Here is a 21095-nt window from a genome sequence, read left to right as displayed (position 1 = left end):
GATGGGATGGGATGGGATGGGGATGGGATGGGATGGGATGGGATGGGATGGGGATGGGATGGGGATGGGATGGGGATGGGATGGGGATGGGATGGGGATGGGATGGGGTGGGATGGGGATGGGGATGGGATGCAGTCCTGGTGCCAGCCCGGCTGCCGCGGGGATGCGTGCGGAGCAGCGTGCGGTGCTGCAGGAGCAGCTGGCCGGCCTCATCCTGTACGTGCTGCGCGCCCTCCCCGAGCTGCAGTCCTACTGGGGCCTCCATCACCCTCACCCTGCTGCTGGCCCTGGGGCAGCGCCTGGGCGCCGCCGTGCTTGAGCGCCCCTCCACGCACCTCCTGCGGTACCGCGGGGACGGGGGCACGTGGGGGCACGGCACGGTCATGGCACGATCATGGCACGGTCACGGCACCGTCACGGCGCGGTGATGCCCCCCCCCCCCCCCACGGGGACTTCATGGAGCCCGCCGCCACGACTTCTTCCTTGCCTCCCACCCGCTCATGCCCGTCTACTTCGCCGCCACGGTGGGTGCCCCCCATGGGCGATGGGTCCTCGTGGGTGCCCCCACAGGTGGTATCAGGTCCCTATAGGTGCCCCCATGGGTGATCTCAGGTCCCTATAGGTGCCCCCGTGGGTGGTCTCGGGTCCCTCTAGGTGCCCCAATGTGTGGGCAGCGTCCCTGTGGGTGCCCCCGTGGATAGGCTGGGTGACCCCAAAAACGTCCCTGCAGGTCCTCACGGGCGCCCCCGCGGGTGGGCCGTGTCCCCAGCAGTGCCCCCACGGGTGGGTCACACCCCCTTGGTGCCCCCAGACGTGGCCTTGGTCCCTGTAGGTACCCCCATGGGTGGGTTGTGTCCCTACGGGTGCCCCCACAATTAGGCTGGGTCCCCTCTTGGTGGGCTGGGTCCCCACAGGGTGCCCCATGGGGTGCTCTGGGTCCCTATGGGTGCCCCCACAAGTGGTCTCATTCCCCTAAAGTGTCCCCATGGGGTGCTCCGGGTCCCCAGGGGTGCCCCTATCGATGCTCAGTGACCCCACGGGTGCCGCTGTGAGTGCTCTGGGTCCCCAGGGGTGCCCCTAGTTTCTCTGGGTCCCCATGGGTGCCCCCCTCAACGCTCAGTGACCCCACGGGCACCCTTATCAATCACCCGGCACTGCAACGCAATGGGGGGGGGGGGGACATCGGGTCCATGCCCCCCGCCCCCAGCATGGCCCGCAGCCCCCTGCTGAAGGCAGCCGTCACCCACAGCTCCATGGGGTGGGGGCCCGAACTCCTGCTGAGGCTCTTCTAGCGCCCATGGGGGGGGAAGGCCACGCTGCGACCCCCCCCCCCCCCGATATGGTTGTGATGGGGGCCGGCACCCAGGGACCCCCTCCCGCTGCTGGGAACCTGAATTTGGGGGGGTTCTGGTAATAAAGCGGCTTTGTGAGGATGGTGATGGTGCGACTGGGGGGGGGGGGGCAAATTACTGGGGGGGAGTAATTGGGTGGGCAAGTAATTAGGTAGTTGGGGGGGCCAATTAGTTGGGTGGGCAGTGAGTGGGGTAACTGGAGGGGCAAATAATTGGGTGACGGGATGGGTAATTAGTGGGGTGGGCGGTGAGAGTGGGGTAACTGGGGGGCAAATTACTGGGGGGGCAAGTAATTGGGTGATGGGGTGGGCAAGTGGTTGGGTGGGCAAGTAATTAGGTAATTGGGGGGCAATTGGGTGGGTGGGCAGTGAGTGGGTCAACTGGGTGGGCAAATAATTGGGTGATGGGGTGGGCAGTTAGTTGGGTGGGCAATTAGTTGGGTGGGCACTGCGTTGGGTAACTGGGGGGGGCAAATAATTTGGTAATTGGGGGGACAGGTGATTGGGTAGGCAAATAATTGGGTGATGGGGTGGGCGAGCAGTTGGGGGGGCAGTGAGTTGGGTAATTGGGGGCTGATTAGTTGGGTGGACAAGTAATGGGGTGGGTAAGTAACTGGGTGGGCAGTGGGTTGGGTAACTGGGGGGGCAGTGAGTGGGGTAACTGGGGGGGCAAATAATTGGGCGATGGGGTGGGCAATTAGTTGGGTGGGCAGTGAGTGGTGTAACTGGGGGGGCAGTGAGTTGGGTGACTGGGGGGGCCATCGGGTGGGCGATGGGGGGACGTGACAGCTTTTGGGGGCCCCTTCCCCCTGCGCCCCCAAGGACGCAGCCACGCACCCCGCGTGCGACGAGGCTTTATTGCGGCGGCGGCGGGGGGCCGGGAGGAGTCCTGCTGGGGGGGGGTCCCGCCGCGCCGTGCCCCCCAGCACCATCACTCGAGGGGCCGGAAGGTGAGCAGCGGCGGCTTCTCGGGCATCAGGATGAAGCCGAAGACGGTGCCGAGGTCCTCGGTGGAGGCCGTCTCGACCGAGAAGTTGCGCAGCACCTTTCGGGGACGGGGGCGCAGGTGACCCCACCGACGCGTGCCGATGTAAAATGGGGGGGGGTTACGGGGCTGGGGGGGGTGTCTCAGCTCACGTGCAGCAGGAAGAGCATCATCTCGGCCTCGGCCAGCCGCCGCCCGATGCACTGGCGCGCGCCGAAGCCGAAGGCCAGCGCCTTGAAGGCGGCGCGCTCGCCGCCCAGCCACCGCGCGGGCTCGTAGCGCTCGGGGTGGGGGAAGACGGCGGGGCTGCGGCCCATGGCGTACAGGGACACCTGGCACAGCGTCTGGGGGGGTGCGGGGTCAGCGGGGACACCCCCGTGCTGGGACACCCCCCCCCCCCCCGAGCCCCCCGGTGCTGCTCACCCCCGCCGGCACGCGGTAGTTGTGGAGCACCACGTCCCTGGTGGGGTAGCGCTGCACCGTGATGCCCACCGGGTACAGCCTGGGGGGGGGGGGCGGGCAGGGGGGGCTCGGCGGGGCCCCCCCTCCCCAGATATATCGTGAGCGGGGTGATAGCCCCCCCCCCCCCCCATTAACTCCTGCCCAGGTGGTGGCACCCAAGGGGTGACACCCCCCCAAAAAGGGGGTGACTCCCCCCAAAAATCGGGGTGCCCCCCATTGTACCAGTGCCCCCCCCCCAGACAAACACCCTGGGAGGTCCCAGACCCACCCCACCCCGGTCCTTCCAGCTCCCCCCAGGGCCTGATGGTACCCACCAGTACCCACCAGTGCTCCCCAGTACCCCCCAGTATCCTCCAGTGCTCTCCCAGTGCCCTCCCAGTACCCCTCAGTACACCCCATTACCCCCCAGTACTTACCCAGCACCCATTGGCGCTCACCAGTACCACCCTGTGCCCACCCAGTGCCCTCCCAGTACCCCCCAGTACCCACCATTAGTGCCCAACACCCCTCCAGTGCAACCCGGTACCCCCCAGCACCCTCCAGTGCCTCCCAGTACCCCCCCAGCACCCTCCCAGTACCCCCCAGCACCCTCCAAGTAGCCCCCGGAACCTTCACAGGGCCCTCCAGTTCCTCCCAGTACTCTCCCAGCACACTCCCAGTGCCTCCCAGCACCCTCCCAGTACCCTTCCAGCACCCTCTCAGTGCCACCCAAGACCCTGCCAGTGTCCCCCAGCACCCTCCCAGTAACCCCCAGTATCTCCCATTGTCCCTCCAGCATCCTCCCAGTGCCCCCCAGTGCCCTCCCAGTGCCCCCCAGCACACCCCAGTGCCCCCCAGCTCCCCCCAGCACCCTCCCAGTGCGCCCTAGCAGCCTCCCAGTACTCCACCAGCACCCCCAATTGCCCCCCCCCCCACCTCTCCCCCCACCTGAGGGTCTCCTTGAGCGCGGCGCGCAGCAGCGGGAGCGCGCCCAGCACCGCCTGCAGCTCCTGGCCCCCCCCCGCCTCCGCCGCCCGGATCTCGGCGCGCAGCGCGGCCTGGACCGGCGGGTTGCGGGCAAGCTCGAACAGCGTGAACAGCAGCGGTATCGCCGTCTGCGGGCACCGCCGAGCCCCTCGCTCGCAGCCCCACGGCGAGCGGCCCCGCGGCGCCCCACGGCATCCCCACAGCACCCCTGTGGCACCCACAAGACACCCCACGGCATCCCCAAGACACCCCACAGCATCCCCACGCTATCCCCACAGCGCCCCATGGCAACCCATAGCTCCCCATGGTCTTCCACAGCACCCCACGGTATCCCCATGGCACCCCCAAGACACCCTATGACACCTCCACAGCACCCCACAGCATCCCATGGCTCCCCCATAGCACCCCATGGTCTTCCACAGCACCCCATCGCATCCCCATGGCACCCCATAACACCGACATGGTGCGCCCTGACACCCCTTAAAGAACACCCCCATGGCACCCCACTCCACCCCATGGTATCCCCATGGCACCCTCTGGCATCCTGTGGCACCCCATAACATCCCCACAGCACCCCCTGACATCCCCACGGCACCCCACAGCACCCCACAACAAACATCCCCACGTCACCCCACGTCCCTCCCCGGCCCCCCGCGCCCCCCGCACCGTGTCGACGCCGCCGGCGGTGAACTCGGTGATGTTGGCCCTGACGGAGTCGAGGGGCAGCTCGGCCTGCAGCAGCAGCTCGGCCATGATGCCCGAGTAGCTGCGGGGCCGCCCCAGGCAGAACTCCTGGTAGATGCTCTGGATGCACTTGTCGGCTGCGGGGGGCAGCCCTCAGACGGGGCACACCGGCACCGGCACCGCGAGGGCGCAGGGCTGGGTGTGCCAGGAGCATCCCCATCCCCGTCCCTGACCCCGTCCCCAACCCTGTCCTTGTCCCTGTGTGCAGGGCCATGCGCTGGGGGGGTCCTGGGGGAGATCCCGCTCTCACCGTGCTGGAAGATGGTGTCCCAGGCGGCCACGTGCTCGCGCCACAGCCGGTGGTTGAGACAGCGCACGAGGCCGGGCGGCACGAAGAGCAGCGGCAGCGTGGTGCGCAGCATGGTCTCCACCGCGCCGATGAAGCGCTGCGCCTCCGCGTCCGGCGCCTCCTCCAGCAGCCCCAGGCGCTCCCCGTACAGCGCGTAGCTGCTGGCTGGGAGGGGGGGGGCACCACTCAATCCCCCCTACCACCCCTCCGCCCCCCGCCCCACACCCCGCGCCCCACGCACCCTCCAGGGTGAAGCGGAAGAGGTCGCGGTGGAGGTCGAGCGTCAGCAAGCGCCGTCCCGTGCGCTCCATGCGCCGGTGCATGGCGGCGGCGAAGTCGCGGGCCACGGTGTCGAGGAAGGGCAGGAACTTGCGGGTGCCCTCGGGGCTGATCACCTCCTTGTTCAGCAGCACCCGGTCGGCGCGCCACTCCTCGCCGTTGCTGACGGGGTGCGCGGCAAGCTCAGCACACTGCCGACACCGGCACCGCCAGCACAATGCAACGCGTGCACGCTGCGCCCATGGTGTGTCCCGTAGTAAAGCCACACTGCACCCACGGTGTGCCCGTGGTGTGCCCGTAGTGTATCCGTGGTGTGCCCATGGTGTGTCCGTGTCGTGTCCATGGTGTGTCCGTGGTGTGTCCGTGGTGTGCTCGTGGTGACCCGAGGTGTGTCCGTGGTGTGCCCGTGGTGCACCCATGGCGTGCCCATGCTCACGCCCCACGCAGCACCCACGCCTCGCCCCACAGTGCACCCACACCATGCACACGCCGTGCCCCACGTTGCACCCACACCTTGCCCCATGGCGCACCCACACTGTGCCCCCCAGCAAATCCACGCCACGCCCACACAGCACCCCACACAGTGCCCACACCGTACCCATGCTGCCCCCCAACTCTGACCCACGCCGCCCCATGGAACAACCCCACTGTGCCCCACACCCTGCCCACCCCGCACCCGCTCAGGCTCTGGTTGGGTGCCCCGCACCCCACTTACAGCAGGAAGACGCCGCACTTGTGGTTGCGCAGCCGGCGGTGCGCGCTCCACGCCTCGATGCCCATGCGCCGCGGGAAGACGCCCTCGGCCTGGAAGAGCTGCGCCGCGTCCTGCGGCAGCAGCACGTTGACGCAGTCGTAGGTGCCCACCGTCTCCCTGCGGGACCGCGCCGCCGCGTCACGGGGGGGTCCCCAGCCGGGGCTGTGCCCCCCCCCCCATGTCCAGCGAACCCCAGCCCCACCGGTAGATGGGCCCGAGGCGCTGGAAGTTGCTCTCCATCAGGCGGTGGAAGTGCTGGAAGCCGTTGCTGCGCCAGAAGCGGTAGAGGTTGAGCCAGCGGCTGCGCCCGCTGCGGGGGATTGCCTCGTAGGGCTGCACGGAGCGGGGGGCCCCCGCCGCCACCCCCTGGCTCAGCGCCCGCTGCCCGCCCCGGCCCCACAGCAGCCCCCCGGGACCCATGGCCGCCGCCTGGCTCTGTCCCCACTGCTGGCCCCGGGTCCCCCTTTTATCGCCTTCGCCAAGGCCGTTCCCGGCACGCCGCGGCCAACCCGCTGCTAGCACCGGCACCGCCAGCCTGGGGGTCCCGGGGGGTTTGTGGAACCCCCCCCAGCACCATGGGGCACCCCATGCACTGGGGGCAGAGTGGAGGGTGGCAGCAGGGATGTGGGGCAGGGGGATGGGGGGCACAGGAGGGGGGTTGGGGGCTCCCCCCCACTGCTGTGGGGTGGGAGGGGTTTGGGTGGTGCTAAAAATAGGCAGGGGTGGCGGGGGCAAGGTCCCGGAGCTGCCGGCAGCTATTCATAGCCCGTGGATGGAAAAGGACAGCACAGGGGGGAGGGAAGGGAGGTGCGATGGGGATCACCATGGGGTGCTCTGGGGCAGGCACTGGGGTGGGGTGGGCCGTGGGGCAGGCTGTGGGGCAGGCTGCGGATCACAGCCATGGAGCAGCACTGCCCTGCCTATGGGGCTGGGGAGCCCCCAGTGCCCGCCATGGCCCTGAATACAGCCCCACGTCCTGCACCCCACATCCTGCACCGCAGCCCAATGCCCAGACCCACAGCCCGTGCCCCAGCCCCATCCCAGTGCCTCATTGCCCCATCATCCTCCAGCTCTCACCTGCAGCTCCTCGGCACCCAGGCCTCGGCCTCGGCCCCTTCTTCACCCCCCGGCTCTTGTCCTCCTGCCCACTGGGCAGTCCTCGTCCTCATCCTCCAGTCCTGGGCCTCTGCTCCTTGTCCTCTCTTGTCCCTCATCCTCCGGTCCTCGTCCTCCAGACCAAATCCTTGTCCCTGAGTGTTTGTCCGATGGTCCTCACCCTCATCCTGCTGTCCTCATCCCATCCCCATCCCCATCCCATCCCCATCTCCATCCCCATCCCATCCCCATCCCATCCCCATCCCCATCCCCATCCCATCCCATCCCCATCCCCATCCCCGTCCCATCCCCATCTCCATCCCCATCCCATCCCCATCCCATCCCATCCCATCCCCATCCCCATCCCCGTCCCATCCCCATCCCCATCCCCATCCCATCCCATCCCCATCCCCATCCCCGTCCCATCCCCATCCCCATCCCCATCCCATCCCCATCCCATCCCCATCCCAATCCCCATCCCCATCCCATCCCCATCCCCATCCCATCCCCATCCCATCCCCATCCCATCCCCATCCCATCCCCATCCCATCCCCATCCCCATCCCCATCCCATCCCATCCCATCCCCATCCCATCCCATCCCCATCCCATCCCCATCCCATCCCATCCCCATCCCCATCCCCATCCCCATCCCCATCCCATCCCCATCCCATCCCCATCCCCATCCCCATCCCATCCCCATCCCATCCCCATCCCCATCCCCGTCCCCATCCCATCCCCATCCCCATCCCATCCCCATCCCCATCCCATCCCCATCCCCATCCCCATCCCCATCCCCATCCCCATCCCATCCCATCCCCATCCCCATCCCCGTCCCATCCCATCCCATCCCCATCCCATCCCCATCCCATCCCATCCCCATCCCCATCCCCGTCCCATCCCATCCCCGTCCCCATCCCATCCCCATCCCCATCCCATCCCCATCCCATCCCATCCCATCCCATCCCCATCCCATCCCCATCCCATCCCATCCCATCCCCATCCCAATCCCCATCCCCATCCCATCCCCATCCCCATCCCATCCCCATCCCATCCCCATCCCATCCCCATCCCATCCCCATCCCATCCCCATCCCCATCCCCATCCCCATCCCCATCCCACCCCATCCCCATCCCCATCCCATCCCCATCCCCATCCCCATCCCCATCCCATCCCCATCCCCATCCCCATCCCATCCCCATCCCCATCCCCATCCCCATCCCATCCCATCCCCATCCCCATCCCCGTCCCATCCCATCCCATCCCCATCCCATCCCCATCCCATCCCATCCCCATCCCCATCCCCGTCCCATCCCATCCCATCCCCGTCCCCATCCCATCCCCATCCCCATCCCATCCCCATCCCATCCCCATCCCATCCCATCCCATCCCCATCCCATCCCATCCCCATCCCCATCCCCGTCCCATCCCATCCCATCCCCATCCCCATCCCCATCCCCATCCCATCCCCATCCCATCCCATCCCCATCCCCATCCCATCCCCATCCCATCCCCATCCCCATCCCCATCCCATCCCATCCCCATCCCCATCCCATCCCCATCCCCATCCCCATCCCCATCCCCATCCCATCCCATCCCCATCCCATCCCATCCCCATCCCCATCCCATCCCCATCCCCATCCCATCCCATCCCCATCCCCATCCCATCCCCATCCCCGTCCCCATCCCACCCCAACCCATCCCATCGGATGCGGTGCGGAAGGAGAGGCCAAGGCTGCGCGCAGGTTTTCGGTTTTATTGTGAAGTGCGGAGCGGCCGGTGCCTTTGTGCTTTTACTGGAACATCGTTCAAATACTGGCTCAAAAAATTCCCAGGGAAAAGTCTCCGGAAACGCGGTAGGTTCTTTACAGCTTGTAAAAATTCGTGTAAATCTCCAAACGTATTTACAAGGCTGCTCCAGCGCCGTTCCCGTGCGTGGGCAAGTACAAAACGGACTCTAGCTCTAAGGTCCTGCTACCTGAATCGTGGGGTGGGGGCCGGGACGGGGCCGGGGACCCCGGGCGAGCCTGCCCGCCGCGGGGCCGGGGGCGCGGGGCACGCGCAGGGGCGGCGCGGGCGGTGTGTGCGGCGCGTGCAGGGCGCGTGCAGGGCGCGGGCGTGTGGGGTGTGCAGTGAGTGTGGGGTGCGTGTGGGGTGTGGGGTGCTTGTGGGGTGCGTGTGGGGTGTGTGCAGTGTGTGGGGTGTTCATGCAGGGTGTGTGTGCAGTGCGTGTGCAATGCAAGTGCAGCGTGTGGGGTGTGTGTGCCATGCGTGTGGGGTGTGCGCAATGGATGCTGTGTGCATGGGGTGTGCAGTGCGTGCAGTGCCTGTGCAGTGCACGTGGTGTGTGCAGTGCACACGTGTGTGCAGCTGCGCAGCGCACGCAGTGCGTGTGGTGCATGCACAGTGCATGGTGTGTGCAGCGCTTGCAGTGCATGTGCAGTGAGTGCAGTGCACGTGGTGTGTTCGGTGTGCACAGTGCGCGCAGTGTGCACGGTGTGTGTGGCATGGGCAGTGTCTGCGGCGGGCATGGTGTGTGCAGTGTGTGCGTGTGCAGTGTGTGCAGCGCATGCTGTGTGCACACGCTCAGTGCAGTGCACGCCGTGCGTGCGCAGTGCATGCAGTGTGCACGTGCAGCCCGTGCAGCTGGCATGCACAGCATATGGTGCCCAAAGCTTGTGCAGTGTGCACACGGTGCCTGCAGCTTGTGCACATGCACTGGTGCAGCCTGCAGTGCGCGCCCTTGCACAAGTACTGCGTGTGCAATGCTTGGTGCATGCAGCGTGTTTGGTGCGTGCAGTGTCCAGTGTGTGCAGTGCACGTAGCACGTTCGCTGCATGCAGCGTCCAGTGCATGCAGTGGGTTTGGTGCATGCAGTGTTTGGTGTGTGCAGCACTCGGTGTGTGCAGTGTGTCTGGTGCCTGCAGCGTGTGCGGTGTGTGCAGTGCCTGGTGCACGCAGTGTGTGTGATGCATGCAGCACATTTGGTGCGTGTAGTGTTCGGTGCATGTGGCGTGTTTGGTGCACGCAGCGTGCAGACGCTGCTCGTGCCGTGCTTCTTGTAGAGCACGCGTGTCTGCGTGTGCTGCGTGTGCTGCGTGTGCTACGTATGTGCTGTGTGTGTGCTGTGTGAGTGCAATGTGTGCTGCGTGTGCTACGTGTGCTGTGTGGGTGCTGTGTGCAGACATGCTGCATGTGCTACGTGCTGTGCATGTGCTGTGTGTGCTGTGTGCTGCATGTACTGCGTGTGCTGCATGTGCTACGTGTGCTGCGTGTGCTATATATGTGCCTGTGTGTGCTGCGTGTGCTGCGTGTGCTGCATGTGCTATACATGTGCTGCGTGTGTGCTGCGTGTGCTGCGTGTGCGGGGCCGGCGGCGGGTCCCGGGGGAGGCGACTACGGTGGCGGGGCCTAGCGGGGCGGGCAGTGCATACTCGGGGTGCTAGCGCTACTCTGGCATCATCCCTGATATTCGTTGCTATTAAGAATATTGGATTAAAATGTACCTGATTCCTCATTAATACTATTTGTCTTAAAAATACCATGCATTACGTTAATTATTGCTCTATAGGTTCAGTACCGGACTCCTACGGAGAAATATTGCCCTCAAATAGACTATCTAAAGTTTGGCAAATAAATAAATAAATCGGCTCCAAAAGCGTCATAAAATTGGCATAGATTTAAATACTTTTTTGCATGCAGAGTCCCCGGGGGCGGCTCGGGTCCCTCTTCCTTCCTCTTTTTTTTTTTTTCTTTTTTCTTTTTTTTTTCCTTTTTTTTTCCCTGTTTTTTTTTGTTTGTTTGTTTTTTGTTTTTTTTTTTTTTCCTCTTTTTTCCCGTTCAGAAAAGTGACAAGACTTTGGCATCGCGGGGGGGCCGGGCCCGGCCCAGGCCAAAGTCCGTGCGGGGTTGGGGGCCCGAGCGGCCGGGCTGTGCTCTGGGGGGGGCGGGGGGGTCCCCGGGGATGGGGGGGGGGGTGTGACCTGGGCTGACCCCCCCCCCTAAGGGCAGCCCCCTCCCCCCCCCCCGAGGAGGGATCCCTGGGGGGGGGGGGGGGCCGGATCCCCCCCTGCCCCCCGCGAGGTTGGGGTCGCCGTGGGGGCGAACGTGCCATGGGGAGGGGGGAGGGGGGGGCAAAGGGGGATCCCCCCCCCCAGCCCCCCCATGGGAAGGGGGCCCCGGGCTGGGGCATGGCACAGGGCTGGGGCACCCCCGTAATTAGGAGGGGAGCCCCTTGGGTTGGGGACCCCCTGCGAGGGGAAAGGGGGGGGGGTCCCCAATTTGGGGGGGGTGTCCCCAGTTAGGGGAGGTGTCCCAGTTCGGATATGGCGTAGGGACGGGGCACCCCTTCAAGAGCAAGGGGGGGGGGTCCCCCTGGTTTTGGGGTGAACACAGGGTGGGGCACCCCAGATGGGGGGCAGGGAGGGGGGACCCCAATTTGGGGGGGGGGCGATTTGGGTATGGCATGGGGACAGGGTGCCCCAATAAGGGAGGGGGGTGCCCCTGTTTTGGGGTGCAGCCCAGGGTTGGGGTGCCCATGGGGGGGCCCCTGGTTTTGGGGTGCACATAGGCCTGGACTACCCCTGAAATGGAAGAGGGGGGGTCCCCTTGTTTTTGGGGTGCTCAGAGGGCCCAGGGCACCCCCATTACTGAGGGGGTCCCTCAGTTTAAGGGTGCGCATAGACCCAGGGCTCCCCTGCAATATTGGGGAAATCCCTTGTTTTTGGGGTGCACACAGACACAGGGCACCCCTGTAATGGGAGAGGAGTCCCCCAGTTTTGGGGTGTGCACAGACCCAGGGCACCCCTGTAATTGGGGACCCCCCAGTTTCGGGGTGCTCACTAGGCCCAGGGGCACCCCTGTAATTGGGGACCCCCCTGGTTTTGAGGTGCACAAGACCCAGGGTACCCCTGTAATGTGGGAACCCCTGGTTTTAGGGTGCTCACTAGACCCAGGGCACCCCCATAATCAGGGTCCCCCAGCTTTGGGGTGGCACAAAGACCCAAGGCACCCCTGTAATTGGCAGACCCCCAGTTTTGAGGTGCACAAAGACCCAAGGCACCCCTGTAATCAGGGACCCACAGTTTCAGGGTGCTCACAGGACCCAAGGCACCCCCCCATATCAGGGACCCCCCCACCCAGTTTGGGGGTGCACAAGACCCTGGGCACCCGTGTAATTTGGGAACCCCCAGTTTTAGGGTGTTCACTAGACCCAAGGCACCCCTGTAATTGGGGAACCCACAGTTTTAGGGCGCTCAATTGACCCAAGCATCCCTGTAATTGGGGCCCCCCCCCAGTTTTGGGGTGCACACAGACCCGAGGCACCCCTGTAATTGGGGAACCCCTGGTTTTAGGGTGTGCACAGAATTGAGGCACCCCCGTAATCAGGGACCCCCCCCCCCCCAGTTTTAGGGTGCTCACTAGACCCAGGGCACACCTGTAAGCAGGGACCCCCAGTTTCGGGGTGCACAAAGACCCAACGCGCCCCCATCATCAGGGACCCCCAGTTTCAGGGTGCTCACAGAACCCAAGGCACCCCCCCCCAAAATCGGGGAGCCCCCCAGTTTCAGGGTGCACAGCCCCAGCCCCCCTTCCCTGGGCTCAGCGCTGCAGGGCAGGAGGCAGGGGGAGTCGGGGGGGGGGGGGGGGGCGCAGGGGCGGGGGTCCCCCCGCTCAGGCGTGCAGGGGGCTGAGGGGGGCCCGGCGCCCTTGAAGCAGGCGGACCTCGTAGTGCTTGTTGAGATAGGACTTGAGGGCGAAGGTCCTTGCTGCAGCGCTTGCACTTGAAGTGCTTGAAGGCGGAGTGGGTCTGCATGTGGGCGCGCAGGTTGGAGCGGTCGGCGAACGCCTTCCCGCAGTGGGCGCAGCCGAAGGGCTTCTCGCCCGTGTGCGAGCGCATGTGGCCCTGCAGCAGCCAGGGCCGGCTGAAGGCCTTGCGCAGACGTCGCACTTGTGCTTGAGGTCGTGGGTGAGGAGGTGCATGGCCATGGCGGGCATGGAGACGTAGACCTTGCCGCAGGTCGGGCACTTCTTGGCCATCTTGCTGTCCAGGCTGCGGTGCGTCTGCTTGTGCCGGCTGAGGTTGGAGGAGGTGGCGTAGGTCTTGCCGCACTCGCCGCACGTGTGCCGCTGCAGGCTGCGCGCCCCGCTCACCACCTTGCGCCGCGACCGCCCGTCGGTGATGAAGAAGGCGTCCACGGCGTAGCCCTCGCTCACCGCCGCGTCGCCGTTGATGTAGCCCCCCGCCATCCCCGAGTGCGGGCTGTCCGGCGGCTCCGAGTCCGGCGCGCCATAGTCCCCGTGCGAGCCCGGGTAGATGGGGTCCGGAGACGGCACCTTGAGCGCGCCCTCGCCGTCCCCCTCGTACGCGGCCGGCGCGATGTAGTCGCCGATGTAGCCTGCTGCGGGCGGGGGGCACCCGGTCAGCGCAGCCCCTGCCTGCCTCTGCGCCACCCGCGTCCCTGTCCCTGTCCCTCATCCCCTGTCCCCTGCCCCTGCGCCATCCAAATCCTCGTCCCTGTCCCTCATCCCCTGTCCCTGTCCCTGTGCCGCTCACATCCCTGTCCCTCATCCCCTGTCCTCTGCGCCATCCAATTCCTTGCCCCTGTCCCTCATTCCCTGTCCCCTGCCCCTGCACCACCCAAATCCTTGTCCCTGTCCCTCGTCCCCTGTTCCTGTGCCACCCCCATTCCCATCCCCTGTCCCCCAACCCTTGCCCCCTGTCCCTGCCCCTGCACTTCCCAAATCCCCATCCCTGCCCCTCAGCCCTCGTCCCTGTCCCTGTGCCACTCACATCCCCCGTCCCTCATCCCTTGTCCCTTGTCCCCTGTCCCTGTGACACCCACATCCCATCCCTCATCCCTTGTCCCCTGCCCCCTGCACCATCCAATTCCTTTTCCCTGTCCCTCATCCCCTGTCCCTGTCCCTGTGCTGCTCACGTCTCCGTCCCTCATCCCTTGTCCCTTGTCCCCTGCCCCTGTGACACCCACATCCCGTCCCTCATCCCTCATCCCCTGTCCCTTGTCCCTGTGTCACTCACATTCCCACCCCCTGTCCCTCATCCCTTGTCCCCTGCCCCTGCGCCATCCTCATCCCTCGTCCCCTGTCCCCTCATCCCTTGTCCCCATCCTCTGTCCCCTGCCCCCTGTCTTCTGTCCCTTGTCCCTGCACCACCCATTCCCCATCCCTTGTCCCCTGTCTCCTGTCCCTGTGCTACCCATGTCCCCTGTCCCTTGTCCCTCATCCCTTGTCCCCGTCCCTTATTCCTTGTCCCCCATCCCTTGTCACCTGCCCCCGGTCCTCTGTCCCTTGTCCCTGCACTATGTCCCTTGTCCCCTGCCCATCTCCTGTCTCAGTGCTACCCGTATCCTCTGTCCTCATCCCTTGTCCCCTGTCCTCTGCCCCCTGTTCCTTTCTCTTGCCCCTTGTCCCCTGCCCCTGCGCTACCCTACCCCCCGCCTCTTGTCCCCCATCCCCTGTCCCCGCTCCCTCTCCCTTGTCCAAGCACTACCGCGTCCCCTGGCCCCTGTCCTTTGCCCCTGTGCTTGCCCTTGTCCCTGTCCCTTGTCCCCTGTCCCTTGTCCCCAGCCCCTGCGCTGTCCTTGGTCCCAGTCCTGCCTCTGCTCCTGTCCCTGCATCAACCTCTGCATTGCTCTGTCCCCGTCCCCATCCCCGTCCCCGTCCCTGTCCCTGTCCCCCCGGCCCCGCTGCGCCCCTCGCTGCCCCTGCCTGACCGACCCGGTGGCCACGATCGTGTCCCTGTCCCTGTCCCTACCCCCGTCCTTGTCCCCATCCTGTCCCCATCCCTGTCCCCGCTCCGGTCCCTATCCCCGTCCACATCCATCCCTGTCCCCGTCCCTGCCCGCATCCCTCCCGGTCCCTGCCCACGTCTCCCATCCCGGTCCCCGTCCCCGTGTCCCCGCGTCCCCGGCCCCGTGCCCCCCCTCCCCGGCCCCACCGCCTGCCCCGGCCCCTCTCAAGGTCACCGGGCGGTGCGGCCGGGGCCGGGCCCCGCTGCGGCGGTTCGGTGCCGGTTACGCAACGCGCCGCAGCCGCAGCCGCACCGGGCACGGCGGGGCCGAGGGGGCCGCACAAAGGCCGGGCCGAGCCGGGCCGAGCCGGGCCGAGCCCGAGCCGGGGGGGGTGGGGGGGGGGGGGGGGGCTCCGCGCTGCTGCGCGCTCGTCCTTGAACTTGGCTCCGGCAGACAAAAGGAGCGCCGGGCCGGCTCGGCACGGCTCGGCACGGCTCGGCACGGCTCGGCTCGGCACGGCTCGGTTTGGCACGGTTTGGCACGGCGGGCGGCGCGCAGGAATGCGGCGAGCCCGGCCCGGTACGGCCCGCTACGGCCCGGTACGGCCCTATACAGCCCCATACGGCCCGGTACGACCCGGTACGGCCCGGCACGGCCGGTACGGCCCGGTACAGCCCGGCCACGGCCCGGCACGGCCCGGTACGGCGGTATTTACCCTTGTCGTGCAGCCGGGAGCCGAAGTCCGCCCGGGCTCTGCCGTACGGGGCGTCGAGGCCGGCGGGGAAGTCATCGATCTTCACCTTCTTCACCAGGAACGACCTGGGCATGGTTCCGCTCCCCTCCCGGGACCCCGGCCCGGTTCGGCACGGCCCGGCCCGGCCCGGCCCGGCTGCACAAAGACCCCCCCCCCTCCCCGGTCCCCCCCCGGCCGCTGCGGCTTTGTGCGCCGGGCGCTGCCGCCCAGCGCCTGCCCGGGGCCGCCCGCAGCCGCCTCCCGGCGCCCCCCCCGGGCACCGCCGCAGCCCCGGCCCCGCCGCTGGGGCATGGACCGGGGGCGGCGGGCGGAGGCAGCCCCGGGCGGCTCCGTTCAGCACCGGACAGCTCCGGGATGGGAGGGGGGGGGGGGAACGGGGGGCGGGGGGGGGCGCTGCCGCTGCGCACGGGCGGCGCGGTGTGAGCGCTCCCGCCCCGCCGGCCGGGGCTTATAACGGGGCGGCCGGCGGGGGGGGGGGCGGGGGGAACCGGGGGGGGGGGGCGGGGGGCGGGGGGGGGTGTGGGAGGGGCTCCCGGTGGAGGGGGGGCGCTGGGATGGGGGCGGGGAGGGGGGAGCGGGGGGGGGCGGGGGGGTAACGGGGGGGGGCGCTGGGGCTGCCCGCAGTGTGGGGGGGGGGGGCGCGGGGGGGGGCGGATTCCCACGGGGGGGGAGAGGGGGGGACACCGGGGAGTCCCCCGGGGTGGGGGTGGGGGGGGACCGAAGGAGGGGGGGGGCGGCACCGGGATCCCGGCGGCTCCCCCGGGAGGGGGGATGGGGGGGGGCGCAAACCGGGGGCTCGTGGAGGCGGGGGGGGGGTTCCCGGGGCCGCCCCCCCCGCGCAGCCCCGGCCCCATCCCCCGGAGCCGGGAGTTTCCCAGCGTGCCCCGCGGCCGCCACAATGGCCGGGATGGGCCGGGACGGGCCGGGACCGACGGGGCCCGACGGGGCCGAACCGGGCCCAGCGGCGCCCAGCGGGGCCGATCCGGGCCGGGCCGAACCGGGGCCGGGCCCCCCACGGCGCGCTGCGGGGCCGGGGGCGCGCACGGGGCTTGGGGCGCGGGGGAGGGGGGAGGGGGGAGGGGGGGAGGGGGGTGTGCGCGTGCACGGGGCGCGTGGGCGGGGGGGGGGCGCGTGCACGAGGGGGGGGCGCGCGCGTGCATCTGTGCGTGCGCGGGGGGGGGGGAGCGCTTGGCTGTGCGCGTGCACGAAGGGTGTGGCGGGCGCGTGCGTGCAGGTGCGCGTGTCCGCGGGCGGGGGGGGGGGGGGCGGGAGCGCGCATCGGGGCGTGGGCGGGGCCCCGGGCGCGCCCCCCGCTGATGGGAACCCGCGGGACCCCCCGCGGCGGGGGCCACGCGTGGTGGGGGGGGGGGGGGCGGGGGGGGGGGCACCGCAGCCACGCGCGTGCACGCGTCCCGTGGGAGCCGGCGGGGGGGGGGTGGGGGGGGCACGCGTGTGTGGGGGGTGTGCGGGTGGGTGCGGGTGGGTGCGGGTGGGTGCGTGCGGCGGACACGCGGCACGGGACACGGACCACACGGCTGCGCACTCACAGGCACACGGCTGCGTGCACGTGCACACGCACACGTGTGCTCACACAGACACACGCACACACATGGACACGCACGCACATGGACACGCATGCACACATGGACTTACACCCGCTTCAACACAGGCACGTGCACACACACATCCCTGCAGACACACACCCACAGATACACACACATACCACACACATGTGCACACACATGCAGACGTACACACACACACACACACTTGCACCTGCTCCAACACAGGCACACGCCTGCAGATGTGTGCACACATATTTGCACACACACACACATTTGCACACACTCACACGTGCATGCAGGAGACATGCACGCTTACACACACACACACACACGCACTTCCATGCTCACACACACAGAGCCCTGTCTGCACCTGCACACACTCACACGCAGACACACGCACATGCATGCAGGGGGCACACACACACACACACACACACACACGCACGCACGCACCTGCTCCAACACAGGCATGTGCACAGAACACACACACACAAGCAGCCCCCACACAACCGTGTGCACAAACAGGAGCCCAGATGTGCACACACATGCCCTTGCACACGCTCATGCACATGCTCACACACACAGAGATCTCTACCTGCACCTGCACACGCTCACACACAGACACGCACACTGCATGCAGGGGACATGCACACGGATAACACACACGCATCTGCTCCAACACAGGCATGTGCGTGTGCGCACACACACACGTGCACACACACACACACACGCAGCCCCCACACAACCGTGTGCACAAACAGGAGCCCAGGCTGTGCACACCCACTCTTGCACACTCACACAGCCCTGCCTGCACCTGCACACGCTCACAATCACACACACACACGCGTGTAGCAGCAGACGCGTGCACCAGCACACACCCACACACACGCACACACACACACGCGTGCACACACACACACACACACACACACCCACCCACACCCACCCACCCACTCCACACACGCACACACACACCCACACACCCACACACCCACACACACACACCCACACACACACACGCACACACGCACACACGCACACACACGCACCACACGCACACCCACACACACACGCGCACACACACACGCACACGCACACACACACACACACACACACACCCCCACCCCCGCCCCCCCCGCCCCCCCCGCCCCGCCCCCTCATTTCCATCCGACCGGGCCCGGCTGCGGCCCCTTTGTCCTGGGCCGGGGCGCTGCGGGCCGGGGGGGGGGGCGGGGGGGGGGCGCGGGGCCGCACGGCGGCGTTGCACGCGTTGCACACACTGCGCTGCACACCGGCGTTGCACGCCCAGCACCAGGCCCGCACGCACCCCAGCGGGGGGGGGCTGCGGCCCCAGGAGCCCCCGGCCCACGGGGGGGGGGCAGCATCAGGGCGGCCCGCTGCGGGGCGGGGGGGGGAGTGGGGACCCCAAGTGGCGGCACCCCCCAGTGGCGGCACCCCGTTAATGACACCCATTGGTGGCACCCCAGTGGTGGCACCCTCCTGGCACCCCAGCAGCGGCACCCCAACAATGACACCCCATTGGTGACACCCCAAAAGTGGCACCCCGTTGGTGACAGCCCAACGGTGACACCCCGATAGTGACACCCCGTTGGCGACACCCCCATTACTGACACCCACTGGTGACACCCCAAAAGTGGCACCCCGGCAGTGACACCCCGCTGGTGGCACCCCATTACCAGCACCCCAGCGAGGGCACCCTGCTGGCACCCCTATAACGACACCCACTGGTGTCACCCCCCCCCCCTCCCCAGGACACCCCCCTGGTGGCACCCCACGAATGGCTCCCCCACAGTGGCCACCCCCCCAGTGATACCCCCACAGTGACACCCCACTGGTGACACCCCACTGGTGACACTGCGTTAGTGCCACCCCCCCCGTGCCACCCCCCCCAGTGCCCAGCCCAGCCCCACACCACCCAGCTCATGGGGGGGGGGGCGGGGGGGCTCATCCTTATCACCCCCCTGCCCCACAACTACAGCCCCTGCCCAACTTGGGGGGGGGGTCACAGCCCCCCCCCAGTGCTCCCCAGGACCCCATGTTTCCCCATGGACCCCCTGGACCTCGTGCCCCCCCCAGCACCCCCGTGGCCCCCCAGGACCCCCAAGTGTCCCTGTGCCCCCCCATGGCCCCCAACCCCCCCCCCCAATGGCTCCAATGCCCCCAACCACCCCCACGTCCCCAGAGCCCCCCCGTGTGCCCCCCATGTCCCCAATGTCCCCATGCCCCCCGTGCCCCCCCCTATGGCTGCAGGGGGGGGGCCGTCAGTGGCACCCCCAGGCCGTGACCGCTGAGCCCCAGGGTGCCCGGTCCCGTGGGGGGGCTGCGGAGAGGCCCCCGGTGAGGATGAGGGGGGAGAGGAAGAGGAGGCTGGGGGGGGGGGTGGGGGGGCCGGTGGGGATGGGGACTTTGGGGGCACGGGGGGGGGCACAGGGACACGGTGGGGAGGGGGACGTGGGGGGTGACACTGGGACACGGTGGGGCCCGTCCCAGCTCGGCCGGGGGGGGGGCTGGCGGTGGCGGTGCCGCAGCCTCGGTGCCCCACGGGACCCCCCCAACCCAGCCCCTCGGTGCCACCGGGGCCGCTCCGGTGCTGGGATGGGGCCTGGTAGCACTGGGGGGGACTGGGATGGGCACATGGATGGGGGCACTGGGATGGGGACTGGGATGGGGACTGGGATGGGGATGGGGGCACTGGGATGGGGACTGGGATGGGGACTGGGATGGCACCAGGATGGGCACACCGGGATAACGGGTACACCGTGTGGGCACACCAGTACAAACACACCAGTATGGGCACACTGATATGAACACACCAGTATGGGTACACCAGTATGGGTACACCAGTATGGGTACACCAGTGTGGGCACACCAGTATGGGCACACCAGTATGGGTACACCACTATGGGTACACCAGTATGGGCATGCCAGTATGGGTACGCCAGTATGGGTACACTGGGACAGGCGCACTGGGATGGGCACACCAGTGTGGGCACACCAGTATGGGCACACCAGTATGAATACACCAGTATGGGCACACCAGTATGGGCACACTGGGATGGGCACACGGGCACACAACCAGCAGGATGGGTGCATGGGGATGGGTGCAGCGGGGTGGGCACTGGGGGGGGGGCACCAGAGGATGGGCCACTGGGACAGGCCACTGGGATGGGGGCCGGGCACTGGGACAGGCACTGGGATGGGGACGCGGGGGACGGGCACTGGGACGGGTACAACGGGATGGGGACAGGCACTGGGATGGGGGACATGAGGCAGGGCAGTGGGACGGGTACAGTGGGATGGGGACATGGGGACAAGCACACTGGGATGGGGACACGAGAACGGGCACTGGGACAGGTACGGTTAGGATGGGGACACAGGGACAGGCACTGGGATGGGCACTGGGATGGGGACGGGGATGGGGACATGGGGACAGGCAGTGGGACGGGCACAATGGGATGGGGACACGGGGCCGGGCACTGGGATCTGGACACGGGGACAGGCACTGGGACAGGTACAATGGGATGGGGACATGGGGAACGGGGACTGGGACGGGTACAATGGGACTGGGACATGGGGATGGGGACTGGGATGGGGACATGGGGGACGGGGACTGGGACGGGCACAATGGGACGGGGACATGGGGACGGGGACACGGTGCCGGGGCACAATTGGTGTGGGGTCACGGTGCCGGGCCGTGTTTGGGGCGCACACACGCACACGCCGGACGCCCGGCGGGTGCCCGCACAACCCCGGTCCCGAGCCCTTTATTGCCCGGCCGCGGGGTCCCGACCGCTCAGGGCAGCTCCGGGGGGCTGCGGGGGGGCTGCTGGGGGCCGGGGGGGCCTCGGGGGGGTCGCGGGGCAGGGTCCCGGCCCCCAGCAGGAGGCTCAGGCACTGCCCCAGCTCCCGGGGGCCCCGGTGCGCCCGCTTGGTGCCAGCGGGGCAGGCGGCGGCACGACGAGACGTCCAGGTAGCAGAGCGACGGGCAGCGGAGCAGGAGGGCGCTGGGGGGCACGGGGGGGGCACAGGGGGGCTGGGGGGGGGGCGGGCACAGCAGCACCCAACACCCCCCCAGCACCCA

General features: G+C 68.0%; 2 protein-coding genes across 4 annotated transcripts; both read right to left on the bottom strand.

Annotated features, from left to right (window-relative positions):
• Nucleotides 1–2065: 2065 nt before the first annotated feature.
• LOC308189678 (cytochrome P450 11B, mitochondrial-like) lies at nucleotides 2066–6500 on the bottom strand. Of its 3 annotated transcripts, XM_080579967.1 has the most exons (9): nucleotides 6033–6500; nucleotides 5792–5947; nucleotides 5039–5238; nucleotides 4759–4962; nucleotides 4431–4585; nucleotides 3726–3892; nucleotides 2760–2838; nucleotides 2489–2680; nucleotides 2067–2396 (listed from the first exon to the last, which is right to left on the bottom strand). In XM_080579967.1, exons 1-9 carry the CDS (start codon nucleotides 6248–6250, stop codon nucleotides 2283–2285), a joined length of 1485 nt encoding a protein of 494 aa, XP_080436093.1. In that variant the 5' UTR covers nucleotides 6251–6500; the 3' UTR covers nucleotides 2067–2282. The 3 variants fall into 3 exon arrangements, with proteins under 3 accessions (XP_080436092.1, XP_080436094.1, XP_080436093.1); XM_080579966.1 differs by lacking the exons at nucleotides 5792–5947; nucleotides 6033–6500 and having other exon boundaries at nucleotides 2066–2396; nucleotides 5039–5773; XM_080579968.1 differs by lacking the exons at nucleotides 2760–2838; nucleotides 5792–5947; nucleotides 6033–6500 and having other exon boundaries at nucleotides 2066–2396; nucleotides 5039–5774.
• A 5102-nt stretch (nucleotides 6501–11602) lies between these two features.
• SCRT1 (scratch family transcriptional repressor 1) lies at nucleotides 11603–15703 on the bottom strand. Its single transcript, XM_080578516.1, is given in 5 exon segments — nucleotides 11603–12646; nucleotides 12648–12686; nucleotides 12688–12860; nucleotides 12863–13324; nucleotides 15390–15703. Coding segments are annotated over 5 exon segments (1089 nt in total). The 5' UTR covers nucleotides 15502–15703; the 3' UTR covers nucleotides 11603–12343.
• Between the last annotated feature and the right edge of the window lie 5392 nt (nucleotides 15704–21095).

The sequence above is a fragment of the Anser brachyrhynchus genome, assembly GCF_964034855.1.
Source record: "Anser brachyrhynchus genome assembly, chromosome: 2".
In the NCBI taxonomy this organism is placed as follows: domain Eukaryota; kingdom Metazoa; phylum Chordata; class Aves; order Anseriformes; family Anatidae; genus Anser; species Anser brachyrhynchus.
This window is presented reverse-complemented; position numbering and strand designations above follow the sequence as displayed.